Source organism: Anthonomus grandis, chromosome 22 (genome assembly GCF_022605725.1).
Source record: "Anthonomus grandis grandis chromosome 22, icAntGran1.3, whole genome shotgun sequence".
In the NCBI taxonomy this organism is placed as follows: Eukaryota; Metazoa; Arthropoda; class Insecta; order Coleoptera; family Curculionidae; genus Anthonomus; species Anthonomus grandis.
In genome coordinates, this window is record NC_065567.1 from 19,955,885 (window position 1) to 19,979,232 (window position 23,348).

Sequence of the window (23,348 nt, forward strand, 5' to 3'; positions counted from 1 at the left end):
CATATATAATAAAGCAATATCTGCAGTCAGAATGTATTACGGCGACACAAAAAAATTCACCTTACAGAAAGGTATTAGACAATGCGTCACTATTACCCCAAAACCATTCACTGCTCAGCTGCAGAACGCTAGAAAAAACAACAATTAAAGTCAACATAAATGGAGAGTATCTGAAGAACTTAACGTTTGCAGATGACATAGTTCTTATTGCAGGTAGGTGATGTATATTAACGTTTTCAGGACCTTCAGAGATCTTGTGCATGGGTTAGCCTAAGAATTAACTTCCCTAAATCACATGACCAACCTTCTTTTGGCCAAAAACGTATCAGTATAAAGCACGCAATATGTTAAAAAATAAAACTTTAAAATATAGTGACATCCAATTTTATTGGTTTTTGGCTAACGAAATTTATAAATTAGCATAGGTTTTATCGTATTCAACGGTAAAGCCTTGTGCTTTATCTTCATTTAATTCTTTCATTTCAGATAATTCGCTGTCTTCTTTGGCTTCAGTATCACTGTCTGTGTCACGATCGTTTTCATCTAAATTAATAATTAGTTTTTCAGAGACGGTGTTTATTGTGAGTTTCTTTAAGATGTATTCTTTTTCAAGCCTTTTATACCGAGACTATTATTTTTCTGGAGGAATTCGTTGAAAAAGTCATCACAATATTGTATAATCTCATTGAAATCAATGTTTACGGTATTCTTGGCCATATATTTTTTAAATTCAGTCCAAACTAACTCTATGGATTTACTTCAGGATGATGTCAACTGTAATACCACGTGACCTTATGCATTAAAAAGTTTATCTATTATATTTCATATCTTTTATACTTTGGTTTACGGACTCTTCTTATATTTTTTTGGGAGGATTTTAATTTATATTTAAATTTTAAGAGACAACCAAGATTGCAGAGTTAAACAGAAGAATAGGATAGAATGTTTAAGCAGCACAAAGGGCAATGGAGAGATCAATGTTGAATCTCTCCCTCAGAGACAGAATGCCAAGGCTTATAATTATGGAAAGAACCTGTGTAACGGACGCAGTTAAATGAATTACAACGGTAAAATTTATGTTGCCACAGTCAGAGATCGAAATTGGACAAAGAAATTCCTAGAATAGAGACGAGGCATATTGAAAACGAGGACATCTTTTAACGAAGAAAAAATGGCACACCAGTGCTTTTTCTAAAAACAAAAATTATTTTTAAAATCCTTCTTCAGTTTAAAGCGAATTCGATTCTTTGTCTTTTTTTCGTACGATGTAAGATTTTCGAAAAAAAAAAAAAAAACCGTGTTCTGCAAGGAAATTCTTCATTCTCTTCAAAGAAGCATGAGATAAGTCCAAGCTCTTTACATCTAGTCCAACGTGAAACTACGATGACTCATAAGCATTTCCAACTTTTTTATTACTCTTTGTGAGCCTCCAGAAATCCATAAGGATCATTACGTAAACTTCTGGTTCATATCAGTACCTCCAATGGACATAATTTATTTATTAGTCAGTTGTTTTTTAAATGCGGACTCTGATATTCTTAGATTGCCTTCCAGAATCTTATCTATGCCACTAAGGAAAGCTCAAGCTCAGAAATAATTTCAATCGAGAAGTTCTTCATTTCTGCAAGAAAATTTTTAATTTTATTGAGAGAATAATGGGATAAGGTAACACCTAAGACACATAGTTTACAGATATGGAACTAAGATTATTCTTTAACCTTTACAAGTTCTTTGGCTTCTAGTAATTCTTGGTGAGGCGCCAGAAATCCATCAAGATTCTTAAGTGAACTTATGGTCCTATTAGTAGTCCTATTGAGTGAATCCATTCATTAATCAATCGTTTTTCAAGAGTGAATCCTGAGTGTCCTAGATTGCCTTTCAATATCTCATCCACCTTTGGCCTCTGATAACTCTACAGGAGACTCCAGAAATTCATCAGTGAACTTCTGGTTCATGTCAGTTCACCTCATAATCTATTTTTGCTTTAGAGCTTGCTTATTGACATGAAATCCATGAGATTTTCGTTTGCTCTCTTTGACCTCTGAAGACTCAATAAAATTCCATTGATCCATCATAATTATTATATAAGATGTTTCTCATTGTGGTCCTAAGAGTACTTAAGCTTTAATTTTTTTTACAAATGATTTAAGTCTTTAAATCGAGCAGAAGATTCTAACATATTTAAGATATTTAGGAATTTTTGATAACTCAACAGGCTTCAAGAAAAATTTTTACTAACAATCATTCAAATATTGAACCATGTTGCTTTGGCACTTTTTTTTCAAAGGATGGAACTCATCAATGAATCCATCGTTTTGACAGTGATTTTTTTTATCACAAGATCATTATTATGATGCACCTCATCTCCAGTCATACTTTGCTTTAGGTACTGCAGATCTTTTGCAATAAAACTCTTAATTTCCATGTAAACTGACATAGAATTTGCAGAAGATGGTTTTATTTTTTTATTCGATAACCTTGCATTGTACGAAAAAAAGGTGAAAAATCAAATTTGCTCCAAACTAAACGAGGAATTGAGTAATAATTTAATATTTGTAGAAAATGCGGTGGCCTACCATTTTTAATCAAAAATTTTCAATTAAAAATCACACCCTGTAATTCGATACATGTTTATGAACAAAATTAAGGCTTCTTCTGAACACAAAATACGCTGTTAAAGTTTGGACACTGCAATTCGCGACTCCCTGTATGTAGTTATTAAATGTATAGATTTTATATTATTATTTTTGTATAAAAATGTTAATTGTCTTTATTTATTTTTTAACGTCCTTTGACACTTTATAATGATTTTTTCCATAAATTTGTTGTGTTTTTTTTTCGCAATTTTTTATGCCTTAACATCGGAACTCAATTAAATATCTTAATCATAAATAAGTTTTGTAATAATTTTTTTTTTGTGTTTTGTAAAAAAAGTTTTACTTTGTCCTCTAGCTGTAAACTAGCACATGAACCTTTACTATTTAGACACCTACTTATATTAAGTCTAATAATTAAAAGGCAAACTAGTCACATAATAATTATGTTGTCCACAATAAAATTGATGATATTTTATTTATATAGAACATTGAAAAAATATACTTTTCCAAAAATAGCTTAATAGTTAACGGAGACAAAAATAACGACACTTTACCTAAATAGTTTTATTTACATTAGATTTAGATTCTATTTCAGTAAATATTTTTATGCTACAAAAAAATTATTATTTCATTCAAGTTAGATGAAGGTAATTATTTATTTACTTTATCAGATTAATATTATATAATATAATATAAATTTAGTTATTATTTGGTAAAAAATTAAAAATTGTTAAAATCTGAATTAGAATTTAGGTTTATCGGCATTAAATAACATTAAATATTTTAAGAGACTATCAATTCAACATAAGATTTTTTTTTTGGTTAATTGCCTGAAAATAGTTAATATTTATAAAAGCAAGGGTTTTAATATTATACTGAAAACTTAAAAGTAGTTAGATTACTTGCCACATTAGCTTGGAAATAATCAAAATTTGCTCGGGTGCTATTTTAAGGCGGATGAAATCAAAATGATCTCAAACTGTTTTCCCCTGTTATTTTAAAAGTATAACAATTATAATTTTCATTATCATAGTATTAGAATATTTATTTGATAAAAATAGGGGTTTCCTCTATATTGGTATGACAATAATTAAGTATTAATCTAGCAATGATTTTTAAATTTGACCTACCTGTAAAGAGTAAAAAATATGTTTATGCTCTATCTGCTAACCCTTATAAATATTCACATTTTCCAAAGGCATTTCTTTAGAAAAAGCAGCATACAGAAAGTATTATTTAGATTCTCGTATTCAATGTTAAAGGTAATTTATTAAATTTTAATAAATCTATTGATAAATATTTTCCGAGTTTAATGAATCTTCTATACTTTACAAAAAATTTATTAAGTCAAGTAGATTTAATCCAGAGTGTACCCAGCATCAGTCCCACATCAGTCAGTGATGTTGGTTTATATTAACATCATAATATAAAAAAGCTTTTGAAATCTCAAAAGTTTCTCTAAAATGACAAACACACAATAGCAACCGAATTAATAACTCGAGAAATATTAGAGCTAAAGGAAACACGGAGAAAAATGCTAAATTCGAACTGACAATAACAAATACAGAGACCTACAAAGAAGAATTACAAATGAGATTAGAAGAGTAAAGGAAAAATGTCTTACTGAATAATGTGAAGAAGCTGAAAATCTCAGTCTTCCTAATGATACTTTTACCCTACATAAAAAAATGAAAGAAATAGCTGGGATGTATAAAAAAGAAACAGCACAGAATATTAGAGATGAGCTTAATGATTATGCAATTAAGCTTTTGCAATAGAATTTCTTAAGCAATGAAAACTGACCAAACAGCCCAACGATTCAATTAGATGGGCTGATAGTAACAAGTATATTTTAGGAGAAATTAGACACGCAGTGAAAATGAGGAGAATATTGATCAAGTGACGGAATTTAAGTATCTGAGATGTATGTTGAACCAAAATTGGGACCCATACCAAAAAATTGGATCTAGAATAAAAGAATCAAGGGCAACCTACTTTAGACTCAAAAAATTCCTCACAAAAAAAATCTAAAATTTAAACTAAAATAAAGAGCTCTAAAATGTTACCCAAGCAACACATCAGATGTTATTATAGTTAAATATATATTTATTATATTTTATTAGTCATTTTTTGGTTTTGGTATATTTATCAACCGTATATGGTCAAGGTATATTTTTTAAACTGTAGAATATACGTATATCATATATTATTCCGTTTACAAAAGAAAGAAAATTTTAGCGTTTGAAAAAATTGACATGGAATTTGCATATCTAGTTTTTAAACTCGATTACTACACCTCAAATATTTCATGAAAATCTTCTGAAAAATCACTATTTTTCATCCAAAATATCCAATTTAATAACGCTGTTTTTATACTTTAATTTATACATAAAATTATATCAAATTTGAATAAACCGTGTTATTAGATCAAATATTGAATATAAATTTTCTGCAAAAATATTGTTTTTTATCAACCCAACCCTTACCCCCCCACCCACCCCAAACATTTGCCCAGTAAGAGGTTCTTTTGAAAAGTAAGAGTTTTTCGTCCATAATATCCAATCTAATTACACTGTTTTTGTATTAAATATTTATTAATATACATAAATACATTTACAAATATATACATGTATACCTGTATATTTAAATCAAATTTAAATAAAGAAACTGTGTTTTTAGATTCGATTTTAACGACAAAACCAGCTGTTATTCATGCATATTGTTAAGACAATGATTTTTTTAAAACAATTTCTTACTGGTAAATTGTAGGGTGGGTGGGGTTGGGTTGGATTGAGTTGGGTTGGGTAAATTATAATTAAGATTAGGGTAAAAGAAAACCATTTTTTTTTTGCAGAAAATAATTGCCTAACAGAAAAACGCTTTTTAAGAAAATCATAAGCGATAAAACAATCAATAGTTTTTGTGTCTATATTTTTCTCACATAACCTTCGGGTTTTCGAGTAAAACGTAAAAAAAAAACCCTATTTTATTTTTCGAAAACAAGGCATATTGCTATGAAAATTGCAGTAATTGTACCATTTTTTATCGCGAATAATTGAAAATTTAGTTTTCTTTAAAGTCTAATAAGTTTTGAAGAAATTTCATTTTTTTTTTGCTTCTATACAACTTTTCATTATCTAGTTTCAAAAATATGGTTTTAAATTAAAACCATTGGTATATTCATCAACCGTATATAATCAAGGTATATTTATTAAACTGTAGGATATACATATATCATATACTATTCCGTTTACAAAAAGGAGAAAATTTCGGCTTTTCAAAAAATTGACACGGGATTTACATATCTAGTTTTTAAACTCGATTCCAACACCTCAAAAATTTTCATAAAATGATCCTGAGATCACATATATGGCTCTGTTTGCATACGATATACTTTTCATACACGTATTTATATCTTAAACAGAGAAAAATCTAGAAAAAAGTAGGAAATGCATTGAAGTTTATGAAACACAATAGTTATTCCAAATAAGATATACAAATAAAAAAAAATACTGAAAAATACAAATTTGTTCAAAGCTAAATAAGGATTTAAAATAAATAAAAAGAAAAAAAATAAACAAAATGAAATTCATTTTAGAAAAATGCAGTGGCGTAGAGTTCCTATATATCCAGTATATTATAACACAATTTAAGCTTAAGTTGTGGTATAATAAACCGGAAGTTGAGAAGCTCGTTGTAAGAAGTTGTTTAGAAGCTCATTTTATTAAACGCATTTTGTAAACGTCTTTAAATAGTATACAATATACAATACCCAAACGTTTAACTTTTATGAAATAATATTTTTATATTCTTGTTAATCCTGAATAAGATAAAAAACTAAACATAATATTAAATTCCTTAACGTATATCACGCGGACATTTTATTCGATATTTGTAGTTGAAGTTCAACTAAAAATATACACCTGGTGTAAACCAGAAATAAACTTTTATTCGACTATCGTGTGTTGCTTGGGTACGTTTGTTCCGTTCTTTTGTATAGTGTTTAGGCCTGGGCATTAAAAGCAAGTTCCATGAATAAATTGGAAGCATTCGAGATGTGTTATCTGAGAGTATCATGGGTAGATCACATTTGAAATAAAGAAGTTCTTCTTCGAAGAGTTCAAGTAGAAAATCATTAGCTCTTTAGAGTAATAATACCTATAAAGTTTTATATATTCATATATAAAAATACTTGTCCTAAATGATAATTAACCTACTGTCCAAAATGTAAAACCGAGAAACATGAAATTTGGGGACAACATTCCTATGTAGGCGTCCACTTAGAAGGAATTTTTTGAAATTCCATCGGGAAAGGGTTAAAACCACCTTTAAAAATTATCACATCTTTTAAGATTTTTTACCTTAAATTCGTTGCTTTTCGGAAAAAAACTGCAAAACACTTTTAACTCACAATTTATTTTTTGAAAATTCCGCCACCCTGAAGGGGTTAAATGGAGTGAAAACTTCTACGAAAATACTTTAATTTTAAACTTAAAGCGTTGAAAATTGATATTTTTACATATTACAAGGCAAAACAAAAAATGTTGTTTACAAAGAAGTCCTTCGGTAGAACTTTTCTTTTATTTTCAAATTGCACGCGAGCAACGCCGCGGGAATTTAGCTAGTATATTATATAAATGTAAAGTTTTCCTTTTTTTGTAATGCTAGGAATGGTAAATAGCTAATGAAGATAAGTCCGCTTTAATTCATGGGCGAATCAGTAAATTTTAATTAAATTTTCATACAACAGAATTTTAGTTATTCAGAATTCGTTTGGTTTTATTAGGCCTAATCAAATATTTACCAGTCTGTTTTCCAATGTTTCAATATGCCTCCACCAAGAATTAATTAATTTGAATTTAAATTTTGTATTCTAAGTCATTTGTTAATAAATGAAACTAGAAATATACAAATAATTATTATCTAATTTTAAATAGGCTTATTTGTTCACACGTTATAGGAGCTACTGACAATATTCACAAAATTGTAAAATTGCTGTTGAAGCAATATATACAGTATTGTTACGACAAATAGGTAGTATCTTTAAATGTCTTATCTTACCTTAGACATTCGCAGATGATACCATGTTGCATATAAGCTTTTAAAAGCTTAACAAGTAACCAGCACAATAATTAAAACGCTAAAAACTAAAATCTATGGTAAATAAATCACCTTTAATTAATATTTCAAATAATGTGAAATTATTCTATTAATTATTTAAATTTAGCAGCATCAATACATATTAGATTCCGGTAGTACAAACAAGCAATATAGGTATTAAAACTGATCATAAAAGCAAGTATTTTATCATTTATACGTTTAATTTGTATTTATTTAAAATAAGCATACAGCTCATTAATTTTAAAAATTATCTCTTTTCTTTGCAAGTGCTAGTTTCTTAAAGCCTAATTAGCAAAACTCATCATTAAGTCTAGGTTTCAGTTTTAAGAGAGAACCCATTAAATCTCGTGATAAATTATTTCAAATCGGAACAAACCGTAATTTATCTAACTAATCGTCCGAGATTGGCTTCCTTAAAAGATAAATTGACAATCTTAATTCCTTGTGATTTTTTTAAACACTGGGGAAAATTAGAGATAAATCGTTTTTTTTTATAATTCAGCGAAAAGCAATTTTTGCCTGATAAAATTATTTTTTGTTGAAATTTTAATTCATAGACTTAAGGACGTCAACTAAAAAATCCAGAATAAGCTCGTTTTATAATAAAAGTAAGAACATAATCAAAATATACAATAATAATATCATTATAAGCATCGAGTATCTTAAAGTTATGCCTTAAAATATAATTAAATTGTAGCACTAGCTAGATACTGACCACAGGGGAGATTACAAAAGAGATAAACTAAATTCCTTTTTTATTTACTATTATTCTTGAAAATATAATTTTTCAGTAATCTGATATCTCTCCTAACATTGCTTAGTTAAAACCATTAAACTTTAATCGACATTATGTTTGTTTGACCCCATCTAAGTTCGGAACGAGGCCCTCTTCAGATAAATCAATTAATATAACTAGATTTTAAGTAATATTATACCCCCAGAGATTGGCTTGTCCTTTAATCTACCCTAACAAAATTATCAAGTATAACCGGTTATTCCTAAAATTTTGAAGGGGTAAATGACAATGTGTATCAGTCGTAAGACCCTTTTAGAATCTTAGTTAACTATATGACATTAATTTTGTAGATTACCTAAAAATAAGCTGTATTTTTAGTTGCAAATTAATTAAAAATTTTTGATTTATTCCTATAAGAACGTAACCAATAAAAATAAATTATGTAAAATACTGGCATTCCAGTCATTACTTGCTTTCCATTAAAGGGAAAGCGTAGCATTTAAAATTTGGTAATTTATCTTTCCACGCGAGACACAACCTTAAACGATTTGTTTCTGTAGTACGTCGTGCCTGATCGTAAAACAGCTCGACAAGGAAACTTAACTTAAATTCATAAAATAATAAATACAAAAACCGAAGCTACTATTATTAATTAAGGATTGAGAAAAGAGCACTTAGCAAAGTCTTATCGCAGGCTCTATAGTTGAGTTTTAAAAGTAAAAGTGCATTTTAAGTGAAGGCAGGAACAATGGCGAAAAGAGAACAAAAAAAGAAGCATCTCGTCATATTAGGTTTTATGTTACAGGCTTAAGAGCATGAGCCAGACAGATCCTGTAGCACTAATTAATACAGTTGTTTCTTTTCTTTTTAGAGAGCTTTTTCCCTTTTTCCTGAATTTATTATTTGAAAAGTATGATATTGCCAATTAAAAATATGAATCTAACATTATTTAGTGATTAAGACTTATTTTTGAATATTTTCCTAATATAAGTATTGTATTAAAGTTATAATATGTTAATAGATAGACATGCATAAAACACATTTAAGTTATGCATTTACATGTCCCTTTTAAAGATGTTATTTTTATTAACATTCTTATTCCTCGATGTTTTAAGTTAAGTTATAAATTAAAATAACGTTTATAAATGGTCCTATAAAAACCATTTAGGAAAATTAAAATCAGAAAGTCGAGAACTTTTTTCTAGCGAGTGTTTCTTTGCAAACTATTAATCTAAATAATTTTGTAATTTTCTTGAATTATTGTTTGCTATAGAAACCCACAAATTCTGTTATTTTAGAGTAAACGTTTTTACTTCCTAATGACTATTTATTTAAAATTGATATCATGACATTATTAACGAAAATAGTGCGTCTTTAACCTACCTTTTACCCTATTCAATATCCTTACTGAATTTATCCAGTGGCTGTTTATATAACCAAAAAATTAATATTTTTATACAATTTTTTTTATTTCAGCAGATGTTTTGCGTGGATATAAACTCCCATTTTAGAAAGTTATTATACTATACATCTCTAACAAAATATTAATTAATCTATGATAAAAATCACATAACCATATTTAAAAGCTGAAAAAGTAGCATTTATATAAAACATCCTTAAAATCTCGTTACGGATTGTGTTTGCCAATTCGCTTCATTTCGATGGGCCTTGAGAAGTTAATTTAATCGATTAGTTCTGGATTTCTCAACTTTCTTGTACGTTTTCTACAGTTCAATTGCTGAATTCAAATCTAAATATACCTTTTCAGCACTTTAAGCTGCTGCTACGATTTGAAGGTACGCCTGAAAATTTACTGAAATTAAATTTTAACGAAAATCTGTATTTGACTTGGTTGAAGATTAAATTGTTGTAAAATTCGATGTAGCGCTGCACATTTTACGAAATGTATGGTAGTGCTTTTTGTCGAATTACTTTTTAAGTCTAAAAGGTATTTTAAGATAATTGTTTATATTTTCGATGATTAAACTTATTCTGTTATGCAGGCGGTTCTAATCTTTATAAATAATTTAATTTAGGAGAGCGCTATTCATCTATTCATCATACTTAATAGTATAAATATTTAATGCAGCACATATAAGTAGATGCAGTATATAAGTAGATAAATAAGTTTCATTTAGGTTATGCATTTATAAACGACTTAAATTGTTTTTAATTGGCCTAGTTTTGATATTGGCCATGTAGACAAGTTGTTTTAATGTTTTTCTGCAGTTGGTTCATATTTATATTGTTTAAAAATAAAAAAAAAATATTTTGACAATTGAACATTTTTTCGTAACGTAACTAATTTTTTACATCAAAATATTACGCCTAGATAAATAATATAAACGATCAGAAAACCTCCTTAATCTTTCATACGCTTGTCATAAAAAACAAGGATTTCCAATAATAAATCGGTATCCCTTGACAGTAATTTTCAGAATTGCAGCTGATTTCGATTAGTTTGATAAATTATAGTATGTTGCAATTTTAAACGTATAATCGTGAAATATAAAGATTGTTCCGTAAAATACGCGAAACGTGTAGGATTTTATTTATGACCCCATGAAGAATAAAACTGAAGTAAAAGGAATTTAAAAAAATAGGATTTTTCAATTTATTTTCATTTGTAAAGATCTGATTTCATAAAAGTATGGCTAATACTTGGAAGCTTCTAGATTACTATCTTGCAGTTTGCAACAATTAATAAATCCCATTTATTGGCCAATTAATTTTAAATGCTAGATTTGACGAATATCCATCAAACGCAATACAGAGTTATAAAAATGTTTTATAGGGCTCTGTATTGAATTAACTTATAAATCACGATTTTCGCCAAAAACTAATAAAAACAAAGCCTCTAAAAGATTTTTAATGACCGCACATTAAAAACCGCTCTAAACGTTTAACGATGTATTAAATTTTCTCGCCTTTTGTATGATGAAACTAACCTGAGGTGTATTTAATTAACTTTTGGAAATGTCACATTAAACACCAAATAAATTAAGGTTATATTATATTTTTAGGGCGCCAAATAATAGCAGATAAATGTAATAAACCAAGATTTTATAGTAGATACTTTTTATTATATATGTCCACACTATTAATGTGTGAACACTGTTAATGTGTCATAAACAGAGAGAAGTATAGAAGAGGTACTTGCAAAAAATTAAGACAAAGATTTAATAATAATACTTATTTATTAACTAATATTAACACATTTATAACCTTCCTTAACAATAATATAGATTTTTTTCAAAATTTCAGCGAAGTTTCAACATCATAAAAAACTTAACAGACTGTCGATTTATTAAAACGTGGGCTTCTGTTTAATATAAAACATGCCATATTGAAGGAGTAAAAATAGTATTATTATATTTAATTAGCACATTAAAAATATAAATTAAATCAAGGTTATCAAGCCTGAATCTGAACCAATAGTTAAAATTATATTGAAAAAAAGATTTAGGCTTTAAATGGAACATTAATGCAAGTACATATAGTCTAAAATTCTCCATTAAATAGAGACACTAAAGGGCTATTAATTTTGAACAAGGCATATCGATTAGGATAATGCCTTCGAAGTAAATAAGTTATAGCTTGATAGACATAATTTTATACCAATATTACTCCAAGTAGTAAAATAAACTCAGTCTATTAATTTTGATTAAAAAAAAAACACTTTAGTGACAATTATTTGTGAAACTACGGTAACTTGTTACCCAAAATTGAAACCCCCGTTACAAACTGGATTAAGCGATGGATTATCAGATTAATTGGATACAAGAAAATTAGACCGTGAAAGTATTTGCATGACTCACGCAACCTCCTCACTTCGAAAGCGTTTTCTAACCGTGACAGTAAAAATGCGCTAACTCTCCATTTTGAGCAACCAAAATTAATTTGCGATTTCTACAGCAATAAAAGGTAATTGATTTAATTAAGTTGTACGGTTTGAATAAAATATTCTTTTTTTCTTTTGGAGCGTAATATCTTTTACATCTGTTAGGCAGAGCTCACGGAATATTTTGGGGTGTTTTAAGAGAATCAGAGCAATCAATAAAAGCGCGTTATCCATTAAAAACAATAAAATTAAATACAAAAGCATCAAGTCCATTTAGGTTATGCCTTTTTAGGAACTGATATATTATTACTCGAAATGTGTATAACAGTATATTTTTTATATTTAAGTTACGTATTCTTAATATTTTAGGGCGTTGAAATTGTGCTGCTCTTACAGGCAATATATTTTATGCTCTCAACAAGCAATCGATTCCTTTTTGTATGAATAGTCGCATGTTATGTTCTTCCATTTCTTTTGTATGAGATACGCGAATGCTATCATATCCATCATATTGCAAAGTAAGCGTCAAACAGCAGTAGAGCAGACGTAGCAGTATTAAAAACCATATTTTTTTAATTGGATTTTTAAACGTGTGAACAAACAAGCCACTTTTAGAAGGGTTGAATTAATGCCTTACCTATACAACCTTGCCTATCTTCAGATGGATAATAATCTGGCAAACAGGTGCAAGCACCTTCGACACAATAGCTATTTAATATCAAACAGTCAGCTATTTTCGAACAAAGATCCCCTAGTAATGCCGTAACTCTTACAGTCGCTGGCGTTGGTCTGTAAGCTAGAGCAATATGGCGATCTAGAAATATGTTTTTCTTCAGAAATTTATGGAACTTTGTACGATTTTACCAGGAATTTTGGTTAGTATTAGATTTAATATTAGTGTAAGAGCTATCGTACAAAGCACCATGCCTTTAAGGGATATAAATAACCATCCACCCAAGTCATTACACCATAAAGTATTTCTTATCGTTTATTGGTAATATACAATATCCTAACTTATAAATTACATGACACAGCTAAGTGCGGCAACCATTCGTCACTTACTTATTATGGTTAATAAATGTAATATTAAAAATCTCACCCCTGGTATCTTTAATATCGGAGTTCAATGGTCTAGTGGCGCTTCCATAATAGAAGCGATTATCAGGCACCAGAAGGTGCCTGGTTGATTTGGATAAGGGTGAATTTACCTCATCAGGTTGAGTGAATTGAAGAGGAGTGTATCGTCGGATTGGCCAATCTGTTCCAACAAACATATCGTCTGGAAAAAAAAAATAAATATTTTAAAAATAAATAGTTGCATTTAGAACATTTTTTGATTTCAGATTTTGCATTTTTTTTTTATATCTTTAATTTTACATAATATAGTTTTCTAATAAATACGTTCCATGTACACGGTGACAATCAGGAAGCGGATATTGTTAAACGCATAGTACGAAGATTGAGACGATTAGATTGGGGCAAGTGCATGTGTGCCATTTCAGAGCAGTAGATAGTGGAACATCGCATATTTGCATACGATATTCAATGAAAGAATCAGCGATCACCATGCAGCGGATTTTTTGCATTCACTTTAATGTTGGTAGGCGTGCAACGGTTCCCTCACGCAACACAATCTTAAGATGGATAACGAATTTAAAAACAACTGGCAGTGTTATGAAAAAAAGGCAACAAGTTTCAAAAAGAATGGTTAGAACTCCTGAAACCTAGAGCAAGTGAAATAAGCGGTTCTTAGAAGCCTTACAAGTTATTTTGGGTCAGCATCTTCTGATGAGCGACGAAGCTCATTTCCACTTAGATAGAGTAGTTAATAAATAGAATTACAGGTACTAGGCTCCTGAATAGCTATGAGTGTCCTCTACATTCTGAAAAAGTCTCACTATGGTGGGTCATTGATTCAGCTATCATTATTAATTCATATTTCTTCAAAGAAGCTGACCGTATCGTCAACGTTAATTCTAATTCTAATTCTATGTTGACACCCAATTTTTTTGGTTTCAGAATTACGCAGAAAAGGGATAAACTCAAGGAATATGCTAGTGCTTTAATGAATGTTGTCTGCAACCTTTTTCTATCATTTTAGGTTTTTAAAATGTGTCGTGGCCTCCAAAGTCTCCAGACTTATCAATTTGTGATTTTTTTAATAGCGATATTTAAAGTGTCGCATTGAGTTCACAAGTCTCGTTAATTGATCAAGTTAAAGCAATCCTCCAGGAAATTCTGACTATTGATCGAGAGATCTTAGAGCCTGTTATAGAGGATTTCATAAAGGGAATCGAAAACTGCATTCAAATTGATGGTCACCATCTTAATGACATTATTTTCCATACTTAATTCAGAATGTAAATGGCAAGCTTCATTTTGATGTTAATAAAATAGTACTTTCTTGACAAGTTATTGTGTAATATTTATTCTAAAATTATCCTATTACCAGTTGTTGCCCTGTACATGCTAAAATTAATGATGGAATTTGACGGAACTTTAGAAAAAATAATTACTTTTATTTGCTATATTGTGTTGTCTGTGACTTTTGGTCCAATTGCTAATACAGGTTTATAAAAAAATTTGAAATAAAAACAATACATCCGAATATTATTTCAAGTAAAAGAAATTCAATTATTAAAAAAAGTTAATACACAGTATTATTCAAATTGATGAGGGAACAGCTACACAAGTTTTCACTGTTCAATAAAAATTGGTATTACTCAAATTTCCATCAGTTTACTTTAATATTTATTAATGACCAGGGAATCTAAAAAATAGATATAGTAAACTATAGGAAACTTTTTTTTCTAAATCTCTTTTTTAAAAAAACTTTCAAATAAATTAAAAATAAAATTAAAACAGGACCTGTTTGTATTATTTACAAGAAGCACGATGCTTATTAATACAGACGTTGGTGACCAGGGAATTACAAAAATAGATAAAGTAAATTAGAACATTTTTTCTAAGTCGTTTTTCTAATTTGTATGTCGAAGATACTACATTTTTATTTCAATTTTACAAAAAAGACACTCCTTAATAATTAAACTGATCTAAGCAGAATATTTTATTTTTTTATATATTCTTTTTGTAAAAAAAACACTAAATAAAATTAAATATTAAAAAAAAACTATACCTACTTTTATTACTTACAATAAGTCCGAGGCCTATAACCCCTAGACTTAATACCAAAAGAATTCACTTTTCTTCCAATCAATATTTTACCACCTTTTCCAGCTCATGACTTACCCTTACAAGTTCCAAAAGCTTGGATAACCACATCCTTTTGAACTCTACAAGCTAACTCATTAAGCTCGCAGGCTGAGTTATAAGTTTTTCCATCGCTACCACAGACAGTCTAAAATTAAATCGAAATTTACATTATACGTTCATAAAATGACAAAAAGCATATTATTTATTAAATTTATCGAGACTACTTGAAAATCTTGTAAGGCGACGTGAAATAGGTTTCTTATTCCTAGGATACTCACTGACTGTAAATAAGAAATAAATCGACTTTGTCAGATAAACGAGATAAAGAAACAAAGGAATGACATTTCAAATATAAATTAGGCTATTCGGCAGACGGTCTGCCAAAACTAAAAGTAGATAACCAATGGAAGTTAGCTTATTTAAATTTATTCAACCTCTTGCTTAAATAGCAAGATTTTTCTTTTTTAACAACCGATTAACCATCTTTCAAGTTTGATCCACCGCCTGCTAAACACTCTCTAAAAAGCATAACTAAAATGGTTATGGTACACGTTTATTTTTTAAATGAATTTAATGAGTAATATATATTTCTGAATAACATATTGTTTATTTGTACGGAACAAAAAATATTGTAGTGTATTTTTAAAATATATTCAGTGGACGTACTTGCACCTCATTGTCCTGGGGACATTGTTCGTGGCAGTCGCACATAGCGAATCCGTTTCTTTCAACGCATGTCGCCCCAAAGTAGCACGTCAATTCTTTGCACGTAGCAGGCGTATTCGTCATCAGATCAGCTATAGAATATTATAATAAATTCAATTAGTTACAAATGCGCATACTTAATGACGTGTTTTCAATTCTATAGGGATTTAATTACGGTTTCCAGGTAAGTAAAGTATTTTTTTTTTGATGAAAAAAACTTTTAAAAGATAATGTTCAATATAAGTTTTGTGTAAAGTACAAATGAAAAGGCAAATTGACTGTTGAAAAATTTAGCTAATTAATCTAAAGAAATGTTAAATATTTACCTGACACACATCCGTTAGGACCTAAAACTTTATTATGGCTAGTACAAACAGTACATTTCTGACCTTGAACTCCAGTTTTACAAACACATCTTCCTGTCATTTGTTCACAATCATCCCTTACCGATCCGAATACCGAACATCCGCAAGCTAAAAATATAAAATATAATAAAAATCCATTTAACGAAAATAGGGATTATTTTAAGCTTTAAAAATACAAAAGGTTAAATGAAAAAAACAAGGAAAGCTCTTACGTATACATCCTTTAAAGCCTGCGAATATTTTGGATAAACCCCAGAATCCAGGTTCGCAGCGATCGCATTTGTCTCCTCCTACTCCAGGTTTGCATTTACATTTATTAGTTTTTACATCGCAATATTCAGAGTAAGCTCCCAGCTTGTGACAGCCGCATGATTGGGGACAACCAGCGAAATTTTGCCCTTCAGCGGGAGTTTTACCGTCTGGGCAACATCCGAACCATGTATCCTCGCAACTTTTCTTTTCTATATAGTTTTTATCTAAAATTATACCAATATAGTGATTTAAGTTATTCTCAATATTAGCATCATTTATCATATACTTGTGTCATCTTCAGATATGAAAAATGAAACCAAAAAACAAATTGGAACTTTTCAAATCAATCATCTGCAAAGACGCGTCGTTTAAATATTTTCAAAGAGAGAAGTTTTATTTGAAAACTTGTATCTGGTCTGTGCCTTTAAAATGTGCAACTTTACCACAACAAAAAAAAATACGATTTTACTTTGTTAACGTCGAATATTAAAAACAAGATATCGTAGGAAAAAACTTTGATATTAGATGTAGCTTTCTGCTAAGCCACGATGCTTTAATAAAAACTTGGAAAAAGTTTATCCAGGAAGTTTGCTTGCCGCGCTTCCTGCGGCATGCCGAATTATTAATATTTCTAAACAGGCAATTCTTTGCGAAACTGACTAATTAAAACTACTTTGGTAAGTTGGTTTTCAAACTATGAAGTCATTTTGTCCTTACCAAAACAGTTTGGGCTTATAATCACGTCGAGATATTTATATCGTTTTACAGAATTTGGCTTTCAGGAACTAGAACGTTTAAATAAAAAAACTACTTTAATTTGCTACATATTAAAAAAAATTATTTGACTTTTAAAAGTAATATAACGAATTCCATGTAATTTTGTTATAAAAAAATATAAACCTACTTTTTATGTAAATAACCTTTGCATTAGCACTCACTGGGAATAGTAGTAAAAAAAAAAATATATTATTTTGCTACAAATTTTACAATGCTTCTTAGACTAGAAAAAATCATTTTAAATAAATTATTAATAAATGAAGCTACTGCTGTATATAGAAAAAACCTCTATTTTTTATAAAAACTCAATACTCGTATGCTGTTAATGAATTATATATAAACTTGTATTACCCATCAAAAAAAAGCAAGTAAAACAAAATGTACACAAATTATTGTAAAATTAATTTTTTCTTTATAAATTTAAATAGGAAAATTGATGTGTACAAGGTGTCCCAAATTCCATTGGAATCTCGGAAACCGCAAGAGTTACAGGGTCGGTTAAATAGAGGCAAAGTTGCGCAATTTGGAGCTTAATAAAGTGACGTTTAAAAAATTGTAAAAATTCGGGATACTTCCTGAATTATCCAAAAAAAAACGAAATTTGTCAAATTCGTTTTAACCTTCTACCGACTTTATTTAAAGAGATATTGGAAAATTAAAAACAGTTTTTCATTGCCACTTTTTATGTTCTATAACATGACGCAAAAAAAATAAACCGATGTTTCGTTTTTTCCGATCATTATCAACATTATTTTTTCCTATAGGCACCATATTAAATTTTCTTATTTTAAAAAAATATTTTTAATTGCCTTTAAAATGAGGTATCGCACTTGCATGTCCGATTACATCTTCTAGTACTTCCCATAAGAACTCTATGAGTGTAAGAGAGAAAGATGTATCAATGGGATTTCCAAATAAATTGATTTTATATAAACTGAAGCTATAAAATACTAATATTTTAGTTTATATAAAATCAATTTATTTGGAAATCCCACTGATATATCTTTCTATCTTGCAATCATAAGGTTCTTGTGGGAAGTACTAGAAGGGGTAATTGAACATGCAAGTGCGATACCTTATTTTAAAGGCAATTAAAAATAGTTTTTAAAAATGAGAAAATCCAATATAGTGTCCATAAGAAAAAATAAAGTTGATGATGATCGAAAAAAAAAAACGAAACGTCGGATTAATTTTTTTTTTGCGTCATGTTGTAATACATAAAAAGTGGCAATGAAAAAAATCCGATATCTCTTTAAATAAAGTCGGTAGAAGTTAAAAACGATTTTGACCAATTTCGGTTTTTTTCGGAAAATTTTCGTAAAACGTCATTTTATTAAACTCCAAATTGCGCAACTTTACCTTCATTTAACCGACCCTATAACTCTTACGGTTTCCGAGATTTCAATGGTCACCCTCGAATTTGGGACACCCTGTACATAATAATGCGTACGCGTAATTTAACAGAAAGTATACACCGCAAAGAATAAGAACAAAAAAAATTCATATAAGAAATAGAAAAATAAAAAATAGAAAAATCCTTAATTTTAATCTTATTATTCATCTGAATATTATGTACTAATTAATTTACTTTAATCCATAAGTATAGCGACACGTCTATGCTCGAGAATCAAAGTGCCTGAATGAAAATTCAATAAATGTTGTTTTGAATTACTTTGAAAATACATTAGGGTTAAAATCAAGACCATTTTTTTTAACTGTTTATTTATTACTTACATTAAAACTAAATTAACTCAAATTCAAGGAAGTAAATGAGCGGTGAAATATTTAAAGCAAGTGATTTTTAGAAGTGTATTTTTCGTACAAATTTCCTCTAGCTTAGAGTGGGTGAATTTTAAGACGCATGTCTACAGGAAAAAAAAGCCTCTCTAATATTCTTATTAAAATATAAATACCCTTTATAGTACTTACAATGCCAAGAAATGGTTTAAGTTAGACACCACTCACCCTCCAAATTTCAATAAAGGTGGCGCTTTTTATTTTAAGCTTAGTTTGCATTTTATGTTATTTCTTATTTTTTTCATTGTGTTCTCATAATTAGTCAGAGCAAAATCATAATGTTATTTAGATCACTTTAAGTTCATATGTATTAATAAATGATAATAATCTTTTATTTAGCATCAATAGCTACATACACAAACCAAAAAATTCCCCAAAAATCAATAAAAATACAATAATTTGTATACACCTAATGCAATAACACACTTCCATCAGTAAGAAATACCTAAGCAATACATATGTCATTGTACAACGTAAACCGATAAGTTAACAAAATAAAATAATTTAAGTCTGTATATTCATATTCTGCATATTCAGCTTTCCAGGTCAAGTTGTAGCCTCATTAAATTCAGTTAAAAAAACACAAGCCTAGTTGTCTAGCCTAAATTGTTGTAATTTTGAATTATTATATATACTCATGGAATTTTGTTTTGTATATTCTGTAATAATGTTTAATAATTTTGAATGGTAATAAAAGTATTTTTTTTTTTTTTAATGGCACAATTTAAACCTAAACTGTATGCCGTAATTCGATCGAAATCCTGCAGAATTAACCAGATATCTTACAATATGTATCCAGCTAATTTTTAAAATATTTACATTCTTAATTCACATATTGGTAAACTTACTGAAAATACTCTTCTCATAAATTAAAAATCGATTACGCTAAGATCCCTTTTTAAAAACTTATTTATTAAAATATAAAATTCGTAAAATACATATAAACTTAAAGTGATCCAAAATGAACTCTAGCTACGAAAAGCACAATGAAAACAATAAAAAATAAAATGACATGCAAATCAAGCTAAAAATTAAAAGTGTAACGTTAGTAATTTATTGGATAATTGTGTGTCCTCGCGAGACTGGTCAATATAGTACCAATCTCCTGGGTTTGTGACACTATTTATTGTAAGTAGTAATTTAGAAATTCACGATGAATTTAGCTGAGCTAGTACACTCTTAACCTATGGTCTTTGCGAGTAGTCTGATATTCACTTGAATTACTCTGTACCGAATACAAAAGAATCAATATGCGATAACTTGTTAATCTTTGGGAATCCTACCAACGACTGCGCCAATTAAAAATTCGATAGACTTGGACACTGGAATCCTTTTTTAGAAACACAATTTATTTATTAATAAAATGTAAATTTTAAATGTATATATTTTTATAAATACAGCAGTGACAGGGTATTTTCAGAAATGCGGCATTTTCGTTTTCTCTTCTATAAATATCTCAAATCAAATAAAACTCTTATTAACTTTTTTTTCCTTGATATTAAGAATATTCATTTCTTTATCCTTTCAAGCCAATATTATTTTTAGAGCAAGTAAACACGTGTCATGTCCTTTTAGGACGTCGACCTTGATCAACAGGCTTGCATAATTAATACAAAACTAGTATCTCAGACTTTTCAGTCCGGACATGTATCTTCTTTCTTGGATGATATTCTGTAAGGTACGTTACATAAATTCTATCCTCAAAAAATATGTCTAAAATATTCCAATTTCTGGTTTTTTGATGGTAAACATAGCTTTCAGTTGCTTCTGGAAATAAACAAGCACCTCGGTGTTTCGGACTATGTCTACCCATAATATTCGGAGCAGGCGACGGTAGCCTTACATCTCGAATGCTTCTATTCGGCTACACATTGCTGTTGTTAAGTCCTCGTGTCGATTTCATAGTACAAAATTGGAAATAGGTAGCACAGTAGCAGGTATTGATAAATATTCAGAAGTAAGAAACTTCTTCATGTTGCTAAATGCTGCCCCGGTCTACTCGATGCGGGACCTTATTTTCTGCATCTTATTCTACTTACTGTACAATAAGCAGCTCAGATATCTGATGCTGGATATTTGCTAAACCTGATGGTTTTCTGTATTTGGGTTTGCTGAAGATTCACCATGTTGACTAATTACTATAGCTTTGGTTTTGCGGACATTTAATTTAAGCCCTCTTTTTTCGCTTTTATAGCTACAACCCTATCCAGTAACACTTGCAAGTCATCAGCACTTACTGCCAGTAAAACTGTAGCGTCCACATAATGTAAATTATTTATTATGTCTCAGTTGACAACAATTCCTTCCCGTGCTTCCAATGCATTGGACAAAGTAGTATTTATTTATTTATTTATATTAAGTAATCAAATACAAGTTAAAGTAGCAAAAAATAAAATAAAACAACAAAAGAAAAAAAAAAGATACAGAGATTCATTGATAATTGACTTAGTTGATTGTGAGCGTGATTTTAGTTGATTGTGAGGTGATTGTGCGCGATATAAACAATCTATGGTTGATTGGACTAATCTATAGACATTTTTTAAGTCTTTATGCTTTTTTCTAACTGATAAGGTTTCAAGATCAAGTATTGAGCAGAGAGTCTTATAAAGAAATTCTTGATCATTGTAAAACCTGTAGTGAATATACCTGCACAATTTATGCTGAACTCTTTTCAGTATGTGGATATGAAATATCTAGTTTGGGCTCCAGATAGAAAAGACGTACTCCAAATGGAGTCTTACAAAGGCAAAATTCACTATTTTAATGAATGTTTTATGTTTAATGAATCCTAGTAAAATTAGAGATTTATTAATAATGAGATTAATATGCGTAGTGAAGTCTAGGTTGGAACCAAGTAGCAGCCCCAAATTTCATATCTGCTGCACACACTCTAAAGAAGTATTGTTTATATGATAAATAAAGTTAATTATTGTTTTGCCGTAGAAATATTTATTGACTTTGCATTTGGACATGCTGAGATCCATGCCATTGGCGTCAAAGTGTCAGATTATTAAGGTCATTCTGAAGTTCAAGAAAGTCATCAAGGTGTGCCACTCCCCTAAACAACTTATGACCATTAGCAAAGAGGAGAAAAAGGCTATGGTGAAAACCAGATTTGATATAATTGATGGAAAAGTTGAACAGCAGAGGACCCAGTGCGAATGGGGAAGATCTGAAGTTGTTAACCTACGTAATTTGAGTTAAACTAGCAAGGCAGCTCCTCAACCAGTCTGAAAGAGAACCCGATATGCTAAAACCAAGAAGTTTATTGAGCAAAATCGCATGATTCATCCTGTTAAATGCCTTGGAGAAGTCGATGTAAAGCAAGTTTAGTTCTGTTGATTAAAACCAAATTGTTCTTGAATAATATTAAAGTCCAAAGAGGAAATAATGAACTTTGTAACTAAACTTTCAAAAACTTTAGGGATGGTGTCGAAAATACATATTGGCCGATAACTCTTCACATCTGAGGCATTACCAGACTTATGGATGGAAGCTACATAATCCATAAGAAATTTAGAAAATGACCTAGTTCTTAGTGATACAGAGGTCTAGAAAGGATAATGCAACAATTTTTAGGTAAAATAGGATGCATGATGCAATTTTATTGCAATAATATTACGTTAAAGGTAGAAAAAGGTAGTTAAGGTAGAAAAGACACACTCTTGCCTCACACCCTACTGAATGACAACAGCGATTTGGTGTTATAAGTTCATATTCTGAAGGATGTTGATAAAAATTCCCGTGGTCTACACAGTCAAATGCTTTCTGGTAATCAAAAACACAAACACTCTCCTTCCAAGCCCATTATCAAATCAAAATTGAGTATCAGAGAAGTGTTCCTTTTCGATTTATTCGATTAGATCGTCTATTATTTTAAAGAATATCCTTAGCGTATGGCTTATTATGCTAATTTTGCGGTAATCTTTCATGTTTTTGGCCAT

General features: G+C 29.5%; 1 protein-coding gene across 5 annotated transcripts in view; it reads right to left on the reverse strand.

The window, feature by feature from the left end:
- The window catches only part of LOC126748430 (agrin-like), a 434,242-nt gene that overhangs the window by 59,017 nt on the left and 351,877 nt on the right, over positions 1-23,348 (reverse strand). For 4 of the 5 annotated variants that reach the window (XM_050457677.1, XM_050457676.1, XM_050457674.1 and 1 more), the window contains 6 exons: positions 16,791-17,054; positions 16,540-16,686; positions 16,175-16,305; positions 15,545-15,653; positions 13,395-13,574; positions 12,933-13,109 (listed from right to left, as the gene is read on the reverse strand). In XM_050457677.1, the coding sequence (XP_050313634.1) occupies positions 12,933-13,109; positions 13,395-13,574; positions 15,545-15,653; positions 16,175-16,305; positions 16,540-16,686; positions 16,791-17,054 (1,008 nt within the window). The remainder of the gene's footprint in view (positions 1-12,932; positions 13,110-13,394; positions 13,575-15,544; positions 15,654-16,174; positions 16,306-16,539; positions 16,687-16,790; positions 17,055-23,348) is intronic. The other variant, XM_050457675.1, reaches the window with a different exon arrangement.